The sequence below is a fragment of the Tupaia chinensis genome, unplaced genomic scaffold, assembly GCF_000334495.1.
Source record: "Tupaia chinensis unplaced genomic scaffold, TupChi_1.0 Scaffold143792_2, whole genome shotgun sequence".
Taxonomy (NCBI): Eukaryota; Metazoa; Chordata; class Mammalia; order Scandentia; family Tupaiidae; genus Tupaia; species Tupaia belangeri.
Genome location: NW_006203642.1, coordinates 159,672 through 173,713, shown reverse-complemented (window position 1 = coordinate 173,713; position 14,042 = coordinate 159,672). Strand labels below are relative to the sequence as shown.

The 14,042-nt window shown below is 46.5% G+C and overlaps 1 protein-coding gene across 4 annotated transcripts in view; it reads left to right on the top strand.

The window, feature by feature from the left end:
* The window catches only part of CLCN4 (Cl-/H+ antiporter 4), a 75,096-nt gene extending 61,361 nt beyond the window's left edge, over positions 1–13,735 (top strand). For 3 of the 4 annotated variants that reach the window (XM_006165020.3, XM_006165021.3, XM_027766919.1), the window contains 2 exons: positions 4,338–4,554; positions 9,519–13,735. In XM_006165020.3, the coding sequence (XP_006165082.1) occupies positions 4,338–4,554; positions 9,519–9,609 (308 nt within the window). In that variant the 3' untranslated portion in view covers positions 9,610–13,735. The remainder of the gene's footprint in view (positions 1–4,337; positions 4,555–9,518) is intronic. The other variant, XM_014582756.2, reaches the window with a different exon arrangement.
* Positions 13,736–14,042: the final 307 nt, after the last annotated feature.

Here is a 14,042-nt window from a genome sequence, read left to right as displayed (position 1 = left end):
ACAGGGGGGGGCTGAGCAGCTTCCCAGCCTCTACCCATTAGATGCCTGGAGCACTGCCCTTCCTATGTCAACCTAGAATGTCTCTAGACAATAGTGGATGTTACCTGAGGGCAGGGACAAAATTGTTCTTTGTTGAGAACCATTGCTCTAAAGCTACCCAGTAGGATGTGTATTATTTCCAGTCTTTTACAATTTCTTGGCCTGTCTTAGTGTTGTAAAATGTGTCTTACCGGGACCAGCAGTTAGCGTAATGGCTGAGTCGCTGGACTCCCATGTAGTCAATCGCGGTCCAAGTTCCGGATCCAGTGGCATGAACTCATGCTGGGCACATATGCGTGCGTGCCCAAGATCCTGAGAGAAGAATGGAAGAGAAGGAACTGCGGCGTGGCCATCCCCTCCAGGGGGTGATTTCTCACATTCTGTCTGTCTTTCTGGCAAGCACAAGCACCCTATAGCAAAAAGCTCTAATAGAAAAAACATGTCTTACCAACACTATTAATTGACCTCTGTGCATCTGACATTCTGAACATACTGCTGCTGAAAAGTCGAATGTCAAGTCAAATAACCTTAGCAAGCACTCATAAAGTGTACATCATTATTTGGGAGTTGCGACCATTGAGAGTAGATCTAGTAGACTGTATGACACCCTTCTACGTTGAAGACAGTTTTAAAAACAGTTGAACTTCAAAACATTTAAAAATGAAATTGATCTTATTTTCAAAGAGTAAAAGCAACAGGACATGTGTGATCACCAGAGAGTGAGAGAGAGAAAGTGAGAAATCACCCCCCGGGGAGATGGCCATGCCGCAGTCCCTTCTCTTCCACTCTCCTCTAGAGATTTTGGACATGTGTTCACATGCGCCTGGCATGATTTTCAAGCTGCTGGATCTGGGGCTCACACTGCACAATTGACTATGTTGAATTGGGCACCTTAACCTCCACACCACTTACTGGCCCTTGGTCTGTATGTTTTGGTTTCTTCTTCAGCACAGGCTCCCAGGAGTTCCTTGGGTCTGTGAGTCTGTTCTTGTAGCACTGACTGGTCCCCTGGGTGAGGAATTGGTTTATCCTTTCACACTATTTTACTACAAGGAAATATCTGTTGAGTGTCCACCATGTGCTGGTCCGACCCTCAGGGCTGGGAGTCCAGGGATGATAGTACTCAGTCTCTGTTCTGTGAATGTACAGGCTATGGTTTTGTTACAGGCATTTTAGTGACCAAGGAAGATTTCTGGCCCAAACTGGGAGTAGATGGTTCATGCTAACAGAGAATTACAAAGAACTTTCTTGCTGGTGTTCTTTTATTCATTAGATATTAGCTTGTACATAGCACCTCACCCCCCAATGATTGAAGCTTTAATGTAAGTCTTTATAATGGAGTCCCAAAGCCTAGCAGAGCCTTTCTGGAGAGACCAGCAGTTCATACTCACGGAACAACAGCTCAGTTCTCTGGCTTCGACCGCAATGGGGGAGGGGGTTCAAAATCTTGCTTGGCAGTAAATAGCTCATGAGCTTTCCTTCCTACGGCTTGCTCTGTGAAATAAGTTCTGTTCTACATGGCAAACAGAACCAGATATGCTGCTATGCAGTAGACTTCCTCCTTCATTCATTCTTGCATTTGGTGAATATCTGAATCGTGTGTTGTATGCTAGGCATAGTCAAGGTACTGGGAAGGCACTGGTGAGCAGGAGCTCATTGAGTGGGTGGCTGTAGAATGAGGGCTTCTCACCCAGTCAGTAGGTTCAAAGGGAGTATAAGCTTGTTACATATTTTAGCAAGTAGGCTGATGGTTCACTAAGGTATATTTGGCTTTATAAGGGGCTTAGCAAATCCATGTGATCAGCTTTTGATTAGGGTTTGTGGCTTGATTCAATCCTGACATTCAACCTGATTGTTGGAATAGATGGAAACCCTGTTACATAGGACTTTAAGAGAATCAATTGGCCTATGGAAATGAGCAAGTAAGTATGTGTTGACTCTTGCCTCCCTGCCTTCGTGCCTAAGGATGGAGCCATGTTGGTTTAGGAGAGAAGTGTGCTGTGTGCATCATGCAGGATCTACACCTGGGAAGATGTGGAGCGTCAGTGTCGTTTGGTACATCAAAGAGGATGTAACTAAATCTAACCTGGCCCAGATAATATGCAGGCATTTTCTCGGCAGGCCCTTGCTTCCTCTTTTAAATAGACACTCCTTTTCCAGTCCATGTGCTGGTCCGACCCTCAGGGCTGGGAGTCCAGGGATGATAGTACTCAGTCTCTGTTCTGTGAATGTACAGGCTATGGTTTTGTTACAGGCATTTTAGTGACCAAGGAAGATTTCTGGCCCAAACTGGGAGTAGATGGTTCATGCTAACAGAGAATTACAAAGAACTTTCTTGCTGGTGTTCTTTTATTCATTAGATATTAGCTTGTACATAGCACCTCACCCCCCAATGATTGAAGCTTTAATGTAAGTCTTTATAATGGAGTCCCAAAGCCTAGCAGAGCCTTTCTGGAGAGACCAGCAGTTCATACTCACGGAACAACAGCTCAGTTCTCTGGCTTCGACCGCAATGGGGGAGGGGGTTCAAAATCTTGCTTGGCAGTAAATAGCTCATGAGCTTTCCTTCCTACGGCTTGCTCTGTGAAATAAGTTCTGTTCTACATGGCAAACAGAACCAGATATGCTGCTATGCAGTAGACTTCCTCCTTCATTCATTCTTGCATTTGGTGAATATCTGAATCGTGTGTTGTATGCTAGGCATAGTCAAGGTACTGGGAAGGCACTGGTGAGCAGGAGCTCATTGAGTGGGTGGCTGTAGAATGAGGGCTTCTCACCCAGTCAGTAGGTTCAAAGGGAGTATAAGCTTGTTACATATTTTAGCAAGTAGGCTGATGGTTCACTAAGGTATATTTGGCTTTATAAGGGGCTTAGCAAATCCATGTGATCAGCTTTTGATTAGGGTTTGTGGCTTGATTCAATCCTGACATTCAACCTGATTGTTGGAATAGATGGAAACCCTGTTACATAGGACTTTAAGAGAATCAATTGGCCTATGGAAATGAGCAAGTAAGTATGTGTTGACTCTTGCCTCCCTGCCTTCGTGCCTAAGGATGGAGCCATGTTGGTTTAGGAGAGAAGTGTGCTGTGTGCATCATGCAGGATCTACACCTGGGAAGATGTGGAGCGTCAGTGTCGTTTGGTACATCAAAGAGGATGTAACTAAATCTAACCTGGCCCAGATAATATGCAGGCATTTTCTCGGCAGGCCCTTGCTTCCTCTTTTAAATAGACACTCCTTTTCCACTTCCCCCCCCAGCGCTGCCACTTTTCCTTAGAGTACTCGATTGCATTAAATGGCCTGAGAGGAGGCAGAGTTTTAGTTTTGAAAGAACAATACAGGTAAATAGCAGTCTTCGCAAAGGCAAGAGATTATAGAAACTAGAATCCATTTCAAGGCACGCTTCACTGTACATTTTTCCTAACCTTTTCCCATGAACCAAGAGAAAGATTAAAATTCCAACAGAAGGAAAATCGCCTTGGAGAAATATCTTGAGACTGATGGATTCATTTCATGTGTGACTTAAAATAGCCTGGGTTTCTAGCACTGCATTAAGCTGTATTTCTAATGAGTTCCTGTTACCCTACTTTTCTTCATCTTTCTTTCACATGGCCTTGCCTGCAGACCAAAATAGGCTAATTGCTACCATAACAGTTTTACTGTCTTTCTTTGAGAAATCCACAAAATGGCCCATTTTTAAAACAGGAGATCCAAGGGATGGGGGAATGCAGCTTTCCGGGGGTTGTTTCTTTGGTCCCAAGGGTCGTATTTGGGATTGAACTGCATTTCTGGGCTCTGAGCCTGCACCGCTCTCATTGGTTCCTTGTTCCTCTCAGGATTCATAATGCCATTTGGGCCAGTGAGAAGTTAGCTTGTAGAAAACAAAGTATTAAGGTCACTGGGCAGCTAAGTGAGGTTTCCTGTCATGGCAAACTGCAGTTGTGATGAGGTGACAGGAGGGTTAGGAAGCAAGGGTGGAGAGCCCGGGGCCATCAGGGCCCCTGGAATGCAGGAGGGGGCAGTGACTGCCCCCCAAAAAGCCATCTTGGCCAGGCCCATCTTGCAAGACTTTGGCAGCAAATGCTCTGGTCACAGCAGGGGGATCCTGGCACAGCATTAGCTTCAGAGATGCCAATTTCACAGATGTTTGGCTGAGGCCCCTCATTACACATGTGTGAGTTTGCCCTCTGAATCCCTTTTGCAGGGATTCTGGGATGCTCTGAGAGGCGAAGGGTGGAGGAATCACTAAGCAAGGGATTTTTGTGGAGCTTATTGTTCCTACTCACCCCTGTTCTAGAGAATGCCAGACAGAGGCAGGAGGGTATCGTGAGCAACTCCATCATGTACTTCACGGAGGAGCCCCCTGAGCTGCCGGCCAACAGCCCGCACCCCCTGAAGCTGAGGCGCATCCTGAACCTCAGCCCCTTCACAGTCACCGACCACACCCCCATGGAGACAGTGGTGGACATCTTCCGGAAGCTGGGGCTCCGGCAGTGCCTGGTGACACGGAGTGGGTGAGTAATCAGGTGGATGGTGACAGAATGGGTACCAAGGCTGAACTTAGGGAGAAGATGAGTGAGACCTGGCCGAAATCTGGCTGCAGCCTCCAATGGGCTTGCGGTCTACTGGGGCAGAGTAGCCCTGGACAGGTGGTGTCAGGAGGTTGAGAGTGTGTTGAGGAGACATGCAGGAAGCTCTGTCACTCAGGGCAATGTAGGGAGGTGGGAAGTTCTTCCGGGCTGGACCGCTGTCTGGGCTGAGTCTGCAGGTTGAGGCAGGAACGGGAGGAGTCGCAGGGAAGGGCTCAGTGTGGCTTTCCTACCACCCAGATGGGACTGCTACCCAGCAGTTCTGCCAGAACGTGACCTACACATTCCTCCAAACCACAGTGCCATGCAAACATGCAGCAGAAGCCACAGGGCATGCGGGGGACATAGAGTTAGGTACACGACACTCAATCACTTTTCAGTGACACATTAAAAAAAGAAATGTGGGGACCAGCAGGTGGCGTGGTGGTTAAGGCGCTGGACACTCCCACATGACTAACCATGGTTCGATGTCTTTGACCTGGTGGCTTGCTTTCTCACTTTCTCTCTCTTTCTCTCTCTCTCTCTTTCTCTGGCCAAATTAAAATAAATAAATGAATAAAATAATTCTTTTAAAAAATGTGAACCTAAGAAAGATGGTAGTGCTGTGTTACACATGTTAAAAGGTTAAGAAATATATGAATATGACAATTACTATGCCACTTCAGCCTGAGAAGCCTTGGAGTGGGCGGTGGAATGGGCCTCATTTGGTAAGGCTGCAGTCTGTGAGTACTGGGTAGGGGATGGAGGAGGGTTACCTGAGCTTGGAGGGGAAGGGGTGACAGCAGGTGTGGTGGGCGCGGTTCCTGACACGTGTGATCAGAGGGGGGAGCATGTCGATGTTTGAGGGGTGCGTGCGTGCATGCACGGTGTGTATTCCTGTGTCACTGGGGGCAGCTGGGTGCGTTTTTCTGCATTCATTGGACTTTCTTACAGATGAAAACACGCCTAAGCAATGTGAAAGTCATACTACGCACAGATTGTCCCTTAATTTGCCAGAGGGCTCATGTGCTTACCAAAGAGAGACAGAGAGCGTGAGAAAGCACCCCCACGGGGGAGATCCACACCACAACCCCTTCTCCTCCATCTCTCCTTCTCTTGTGGTTTTGAGCACAAACGCATCATGCGCCCAGTATGGTTTCCGAGCTGCCGGGTCCACTGAGACCTAGTAGTCAGCCATGCGGACTCCCCTGCCTTCACCACAGCACCACCTGCCGGCCCTGTTTTATAGTATTTTAATCTGTTTCCCAAACACTCATTTGCAGAGAACTGAGAGATTCTATGACCCCATGGCATTGTCTCTGTGGCCACAACATTACTTTTGTGTTATCACAAGCCAGGGAACCACCAACGCAAAGATCAAGGGTCCACAGATGCACAAGAGGTATGGTCTTCCCTGGAGGCCATTCCTTGGGCTCAGAGGCATGCCCCAAGTTCCTGGGCCTGGGAAGCCGACCTGCCTGTTTTACTCCTTTACAGACTGGGCAGGACAGGGCAGTGGGGTATGGAGAGATTGGTATCCAATGTAGTCTAGGCCCAGAGCTTTGTTCTCTAATGTAGTTTATATTTCCAGATCCAGCACATTCTAACTTGACCCAGTTGATGCTCTCTCAGGGTGGTTTGGCCTCCCAGAGACACAGGGCAAGGTCCAGAGCCAATTTCGGGTGTGTCAGCTGGAGGCAGAAGTGCTGCTGGCACCTACCCGGGAGTCCAGGGGTGCTGCTGACCATCTTACAGCTCACAGGACATACCCATATATGACCCCAAATGTCCCTGGTGCTGCAGTTGAGCAACCCTGGACTGGATGTTCAGAGATAACCCAATACGATCCTATCCATTCAACTCTTCCTGCTGTCCTGGGCACAGGTACAGGCTCTGCAAGGGGTTAAATTTGCATGTTTACCCAGAGACCTCTCATCGGCTGTTCACTTAGCTCTGACTGCAGCCAGATAGGTGTCTTGCACATGCAGTGGGGGAGGGGTGCAATCAATAGGGTGCAAACACATGAGTCCCATGTTTGATGCTAGAGCCTATTTCTACTGGTAAATTTAAAAGGAGCCCAGTGGTTTCTAAACTTTAAGTGCGCATCAGAATGCCTGGAGGAGTAAACTGCAGGTAAACCCAGACTGCTGGGCCCCACTGTAGAGCTGCTGATGCTTGGGGCCCGGGAGAGGCTCGAGACTGCATTTCTAACCAGCTTCCAGGTGAAGCTGCTGCTGCTCTAGGGGGCCCACTTTGAGAACCTCTGATGTCGATTTATGCACTCGACTTCCCAACACTCAGTATGTTACACTGATCACCCGTGCCCCCTCAAGTGTAGAGCAGTTTCTCCTTTCCTTTAAAACAATACTCCAGTGTCAGTTATCATCGGAATTTCCAGCCCCAGCAGGAACTCTGCCCTTCGCGCCCGCTCACACCTCGCGGAGCCCCATGAGGTTTTCCTGTGAAGATCTGGGTGCCGAAATTGGCTCCGAATGTCTGTGAGAAAGCAAAATCGCACTCTCTCTCGCTCTACATATTTTAAACAAACACAGATGCTGATACGTTACCGCTGGCAAGGGACCCTTGTCTGCGGGGCCTTTCATCTCCTCGGGCATTCAGCCAGGGCAGCACGTCGCAGCCAGCTTGCATTTTTGATGCATTCCCTGCCATTTGCCTTCTCTGCTCGAGATGGCCAAGTGCCCGAGCTCAACCCATTGACCTGGATCATCTGCAGGATTTCACAGGGCCTGGGGTCCGAGGTCACCGTGAGACCAGATGAGGAACCAGAGAAGTCTTTGTCCCAGAATGCCTGCGCCTCCAGTGGCTAAGAACGAATTTGAGTAAAGCTGTTCCCTATGACCATTCTAGAAAGGAAAAGCATTGGGAGATGGTGTCAGATTTTCCCCAAGGCCCAGGTTCACAGGGACCTGGATGGCCTAGCTTTCTCCAAAAAGCCCAGCTGCTGGGATCTGAATTATGTTCTTGGTCATAGATCTGGCCGTTTATAATTCAGTGGGTTTGCTTGAACTGCTTCCCAAAGGGGTTGGAAGTTCAGGCACTTGATTTAAATCAAATAGGATGTTGTATGCCACTAACGAATCCCGAATCCCGCTGGACTTGATGTTGCCTCCTCTGGGCTGATGTTCGACTTTCTTCTTGTGCTAATTACTGTCGCAGGCTGGGGCACAATTTATGCAGGAACTGGAGGCAGCTCCTGAATTCACATCTCCCCACTACTGTTGCAGCTAACTTCACCTTTAGGCATTGCAGTCACCGCTTTCAGAGCAGGCTTTCGGCGCTGTAAGTGCCTAATCTTTGATGCGGTCTCCAGGGTGAAGATAAGGAGACAAACCCAGGCTTTATAGATAGGGGAGGGTACTGCGTGTGTGTTAGAGTTCTCATCACTTTGTAAACACTAACACACCATATTTTTTTCAGAGACACATTGGCTTAATCAACATCTTACTGAGCATCTGTTTTGGCCAAGAACTGGAGAAAGCTTAAAAAATGTTAAAATAGGGCCAGCTCCATGGTCTGGTGGTTAAGGCAGCTGGATCCCACATGGGCAACCCTGTAGTTCAAGTCCCGAACCTGATGGCTTAAGAAACACACTGGACACATGTGCACATGTGTTCAAGATCCCAAAAGGAGGGAGAGATGGAGGAGAAGGGGCTGCAGTGTGAGCATTCTCCATAGAGGGTGCTTGTCCTCTCCTTCTCTCTCTGTCTTTCTGGTGAGCATATGTGCCCTCTAGGAAAATAAATAAATAAATAAAAAGAATAAGAAAGAAAAGAGAAAGAGTGATTGAGTTAAAGAAAAAAAAGCAAAGCCAAGGCCTTGTCCTCTACTAAGGAACATGCAATAACCTGAGTTAAGTTGTATACCTGTGGTGGGCGCTCTAGAGAGCAATGTTCTAATGTCCAGTTGAAGAACTTCATTTTTGCCCAAGAAATTTGCACATGTCTTTCTTTCAGACCTTTCGCTTCCCCAGGGGGCATGATTTGTCCCCACAGGTGGCTAAGTATTTTATGAAATAACAAAGCGAGGGTTGCTGCGATGGAGTGTATAAACATGTGCTGCATAACCCATGGGCATTATGTACCTTGTAGTGTTTGTGAACAGTGCTCCCTGGGGTTGTGTGGTGTGCTGTCTAGGTGGCCCTGTGCAAGGGACCCCAGTCAGTAAGTAGAATTGTTTTTATAAGTTGAAAGCAATGGAATTTTGGAAGAGGAGGCAATTTACATAAATGTCACTAGTCTAAGATGAACAATGTCAAACTGTACCCTTCCAGTAAAATAGAATTTAAAAATAAGAGTCAATTTTTACCTTATTCTTTCCTTTTTTTTTTTTTTTTTCATACTTCACATGACTTGTACTTGGAATTTCTGTGGCGTGGTCATAATGACTTTCATAAGCTCTTATTTAATTGATCATCGTCTTGAAATTTAAGAGTGTGTGTTAGTCACTGCAGGTTTACTGCCATAGTAAACCAACTTGCGACTCAGTGGCCTAATGTAATAAAAGTTTATTTTTCTTGCATTGTCACATTCGATGTGGGTTGCAGCAGGTATAGACTCTGCACCACACAGTCATTCAAGGACACAGGTATTTGAATCTGGTAGCTCCTAAGGCAATCCTCTGTGACCTCAGAGTTCTTCACTGGCTCCTCTGCCTGTGGCCACCAGATTAGAAAAGGGGAATGTGGGAGAGTGTGTAGGAGGACTGGAAGCAGTGTCTCTCAACTGCACCCACAGGCCATTGGCCCTTGGCCCCCCCCCAGCCACAGCCACAGGGGAGGTAGGGAGATGTCATCCATCCCCGTGCTCGGGTGGAAAGGCACTGGGGTTTAGGGCAGAGATGAGCCAGGACTGTAAGGATGACCTCTTCCCTCTGTTTTGTTCCTGCTGCAGGAGACTTCTTGGCATCATCACAAAAAAGGATGTTCTGAGACATATGGCCCAGATGGCGAACCAGGACCCCGAATCCATCATGTTTAATTAGCAACAAGGTGGCAGTTATTTTGAGAAAAACACTGACTGTGTCATTATAAAAGAAATAAACAAATGATATGTTATAACCCACTGAAAGAGCATGAGCTGGGGGCAGCAGAAACAAAAGCTTTGTTTGAAAACAGGGGAAGAAGGATAAAACCTTTTCTTAAAAAACGACAACAAAAACCATCAATGAGAAGACATTTTAGAGCTCTGGCGGCTTGTGAGATTCAAGCTGGGTTTCTCAGTGAGTTTACTGTGTGCTGGGGGTATGTGGGCGGGGGTAAAAGATGTGGTTTGTGCAAGGACGTGGAACATGGACGCTGAATCAAGACACTTTCACCCCTTCCGCTCCAGGCTGATGTTTGTGACTGAGGAACGCATGTGAAGCTTTGAGTCCAAAAGGCAGCAGGGTATCTGGGGGCCAGTGTCCTTATTTATTGGTTCCCGAAGTCTTGCTGCTATGTTCCTGAATCCTACTGAAGTCATTTGCACTTACTTTGTTGGAAAACAAAGAGAAATTAAATTTGAACACAGTGAAACCTGCAAGTATGCCAGTGGGTCCACTCATGACCGTCCCATTTCTCGCTCCTGTCCTCAGGCTCCCTTTTGCTTTTCCATCAGCTCGTGAACTGACGTCAGGAGCACCGCCATGATGAGTGTGAAGAAACTCTTTCTCCGTGCAAAACTGGCATCTTGGGACTGCTCGATTAACTACGGGGGCATTTAATGCTACTCTGGATTTCGCCTCGTGTGAAAGGATGCGTCTTTGTTTTGAGGGTACACGTACTCCATCTGATTTGCATCCCCATTGCATTTGCTTCGTTAATTTATTGCAGTTACCTATGCATTCTTCAATATTGAACAGGCTGGCACTCTCCATGGGCTATAGCCTGTATGCTCCCAGCTTGCCATAGCATGCTTTAATCTCCAAGTAGCATATGCAAGAGTCAAACAGGCGCCCCGGTGTTACCACTTATTTTTCCTCTCAGGTCTTATCAGATACGGCTGTGGAGAGGATGAGGCATACGAGTTCTCAGTGGGAACTCCTCCAAATGGATTGCAAGGGAGATACTAAATTGATTCTAAATCTGTTCCATTCTCTTCTCTGTAGGATGCAAAACGTCCAATTTTAATGTATAAGCATGCACTTCCATACATGCGATCACAGCACAGAAGGACAGACTTAAATTTTAGATAGCCAATTTGAGCACTGGGCATCTCTGCATTTGGACTTAATGACACATTGATTCTTTAGTCGAGACTCATATCTTCCTGCAGGAAGGAATGAAGTTCTGTTTTAGGTCCACTGTGTGATCTGTGTAAGATTTATCCCACTGGCCCTTTCCCTTTAGTCTTTGTCCCTCCGTCCTCACTGAATCATCCCCATCCTTTTCAGTCTCATCGTCAGTGGATACTGGTGTATTAGTGCGGTGTGCATTTGTCTGCAAATAACAGAAACCCCAACAAACAGTGACGGGCCGTAGAAGAAGCCTGAGAGGTAGGCACTCCAGGACTGAGTCCATAATATTATCAGGAACTCATGCTCTGTTGGTATTTCTTTTCCACCATCTTTACCCATTGTCCTTTGGCTTTTGTTGCCTCCTAGTTGCAAGGTGGTGACTGGACTGCTGAGTGTCATGTCTGCTTTCTAAGTGGAAGAGGGAGGGAGAGGCAAGTAACAGGACGCAGTGTCTAGATCAGGAGGATGAAGCTTTCTCAAGACGTTCAGTTCATCCACTGACTAGAATTCTGCCACGTGGCTCCCCTAGCTGCACACAGTCTGAGAAGGACTATTACTCCCTGAGCAAAATTCAGATGCTCTTAAGGAGTGGGGACTGGTCCCTGGGAGGGGAGTATGTGAACTGTGGTGAACACCATCATTGTGCTCCTGTCTTTGCCCTCCTGACTTTACTCCCCCTTTCTCGATGAGCCCCTCCGAACACTCTGCTAACCTTCTCGCCCAACTTCTCTTCTCTCACATTCAACTTAGGACTCCCAGTCAGAATCAATCATTCCTTAGCCCAGGTAAGAATTTTCATTTTGGATCAAAACTGAGCTACAAAGGTTTCTATGAAACTTGTGGTTGCTGTAAGAAAATACATTTCCTCTGGGTTAAGAAGATATGAAGTCAGATGCCACACTGTGGAAAATTCATTTCTATAATTAATTGGCATTCTTAAAAATAACATCAAATAGCTACTTCAGTGTGAAACTATCCAGTGGGTGAATAGTAGAGAATTTGATCTTGGGTCCTGTGATCAAATGATACCCGTTGTCTTGTTCGCAGCACGAACGCTTTAAGCAACAACTGATCCTAATGTTACTGTTGTTATTTGGGTTTCCAGGGAACATTAGCCAGTGAAGCTGGGTTCTCCTGGCCTTTAAATCCTAAAAGGTTCTAAAGAGTGCTTCCTGTGGTTCCCCTCTTACCCTGTGTGACTCCCCTCAGAGCCAGCCTTTGATGGGAAAGAGGGGACTAGTCATACCGTCCAGGAGGCTCTTCTAGCTGAAATAAGTAGCTTCAAAAGGGAACACAAAACAGTGAAAAGATAGCCAAAGGTCAGTGAAGCCACAGAATGCCCTTCTAATCCAGCTGAGGCCATGAAGGGGGATGAGGGGATGGTTTACTCCGGGCCAAGGTCACTGAGGAGTTGTGTCCTCCTCCCCAAGTGCTTAGCAGAGAGGTGTCCGTGCATTTGTGGGAAATAGTTGGAAGAGTTACTTGACCGAAATAGCCCAGTCTTACTTTCCTTTAATCTGTTATGGGGTCGAGGTTGTCCTCAGTCAGAAGGCCAGGGTCAGGTGAAGGTCAAGGATGCGGGGAGTGTGCAGTGGTGACTGCCATAGCCAGTTACCCTCCTTCCACAGAGCCCTAACTCAGCCACGTGGCCCACCTGGCACACAGGTATCCGATTAAGTCCATGGAGAAATGCTGCCACGCTCAGCCCCACTCTTTCTTGTAAAAGTACATGAGCAGGGATTCTGTGGGTCTTAGCTATATCCAGGTGCAGAACTGCAGTCCACTTCACCTGGTGATCTGGAAACAGAATTAGGGTGTGGAGGTGAAATACATCTCTTTCAGAATAACATTGTTTTTCCCTTTTCCAGAACCAAAGCCTTTAGACATTTGTAGAATTTTCTGGGTTCTTTCTGAATGTTTTTAGTGTAAAAAAAAAATCACTCATACATAGTGGAAAAGGAATTCTCTAATAAGGCACATCACCCGTTTCTTGCTCTTTCTCTGTTACTAAGGAATGTGTTGTAGAAGGACACCAAATAAAGGGTATCCTGACAGTGATGTGAATTTCTTCTAAGTCTTTTTGAGTGCATCTCCTGGTGTGGCTTGTGAGGAAATGGAAGGGGGCTAGAAGTCAATCACTCAATATTCAGCGCTTGACGGTACTTAGTAGAACCAGGCAGTTTCAAAGTCCTCTGGTACTTCCCAAAGAGTGTATAAAGGAGAAGATGTGTCCATAGGTAGATTTGGATTCCTAATAAATCAAAGAAACAGAATTTTCGAGCAGTTTGTTTCGCTTAGGTGAGAACTGATTGCTTTAAATTACCAGCATGTGCAAATCCTGCTCAGTATTCATGATCAGATGCTGAGCTGGAGAAGACGCGGAACCCAGGGAGAACTATTGAATGACCACGTAATTGTAATATTACGCTTTCATTTTAATTTCTTGTGGGCAGTATTTTATCAGAACCAGCTTCTAACCTTTGAAATGATTTACATGAGGAGGGAGCCTGTACATCTGACTCGGGAAACATTAACCAGACCCCACTTACACTGGCACAGTAATAACTATTTATTTGCCATCCTAGGAGTGCTAGGAATGGGCCTACGTGTGACTTTTATGAGATATATTCACATTCGGTGTTGGAAAGACCACATAGCAACGTGTTAGCTTTTTTTTACCCTAACACCCTGTGTAAACGTTGACACCTTATTAAAAATGAAATGTTTGAACTGTATTTTTAAAAATAAAATGAGCACAGAGTCCTGCACAGGCACGTTGTAAGTGGAGGAGATACTGTTTCTCAGCATGTTTGTACCACAACCTCTGGAAACTTGATCCCAGTGACTTTGCTGAAGTAACCAACAAAATTAAAGACCCATCTTAAGGTTGTCACACAGATTGTGACATCAGTTTGATCAGCTCAATAATCCCTTGTTCTGGTGGTATGGCGGTTAAGGCGCTGGACCTCCTACATGGCCAGTTGCAGTCTGAATCTGGTGATTTGAAACTTGCACCAGGCGCGTGTGGATGTGTGCCCAAAAGCTGAGAGGAGAATGAAAGACAAGGGATTGTGGTGTGGCCATCCCCCCTGGGGGGTGATTCCTCACTTTTCCTCTCTTTGTCTCTCTCTCCAGCAGGCACACACACCTTATGGCAAATCAAAAACATATATATATAAACATATTTAATATAGATAATA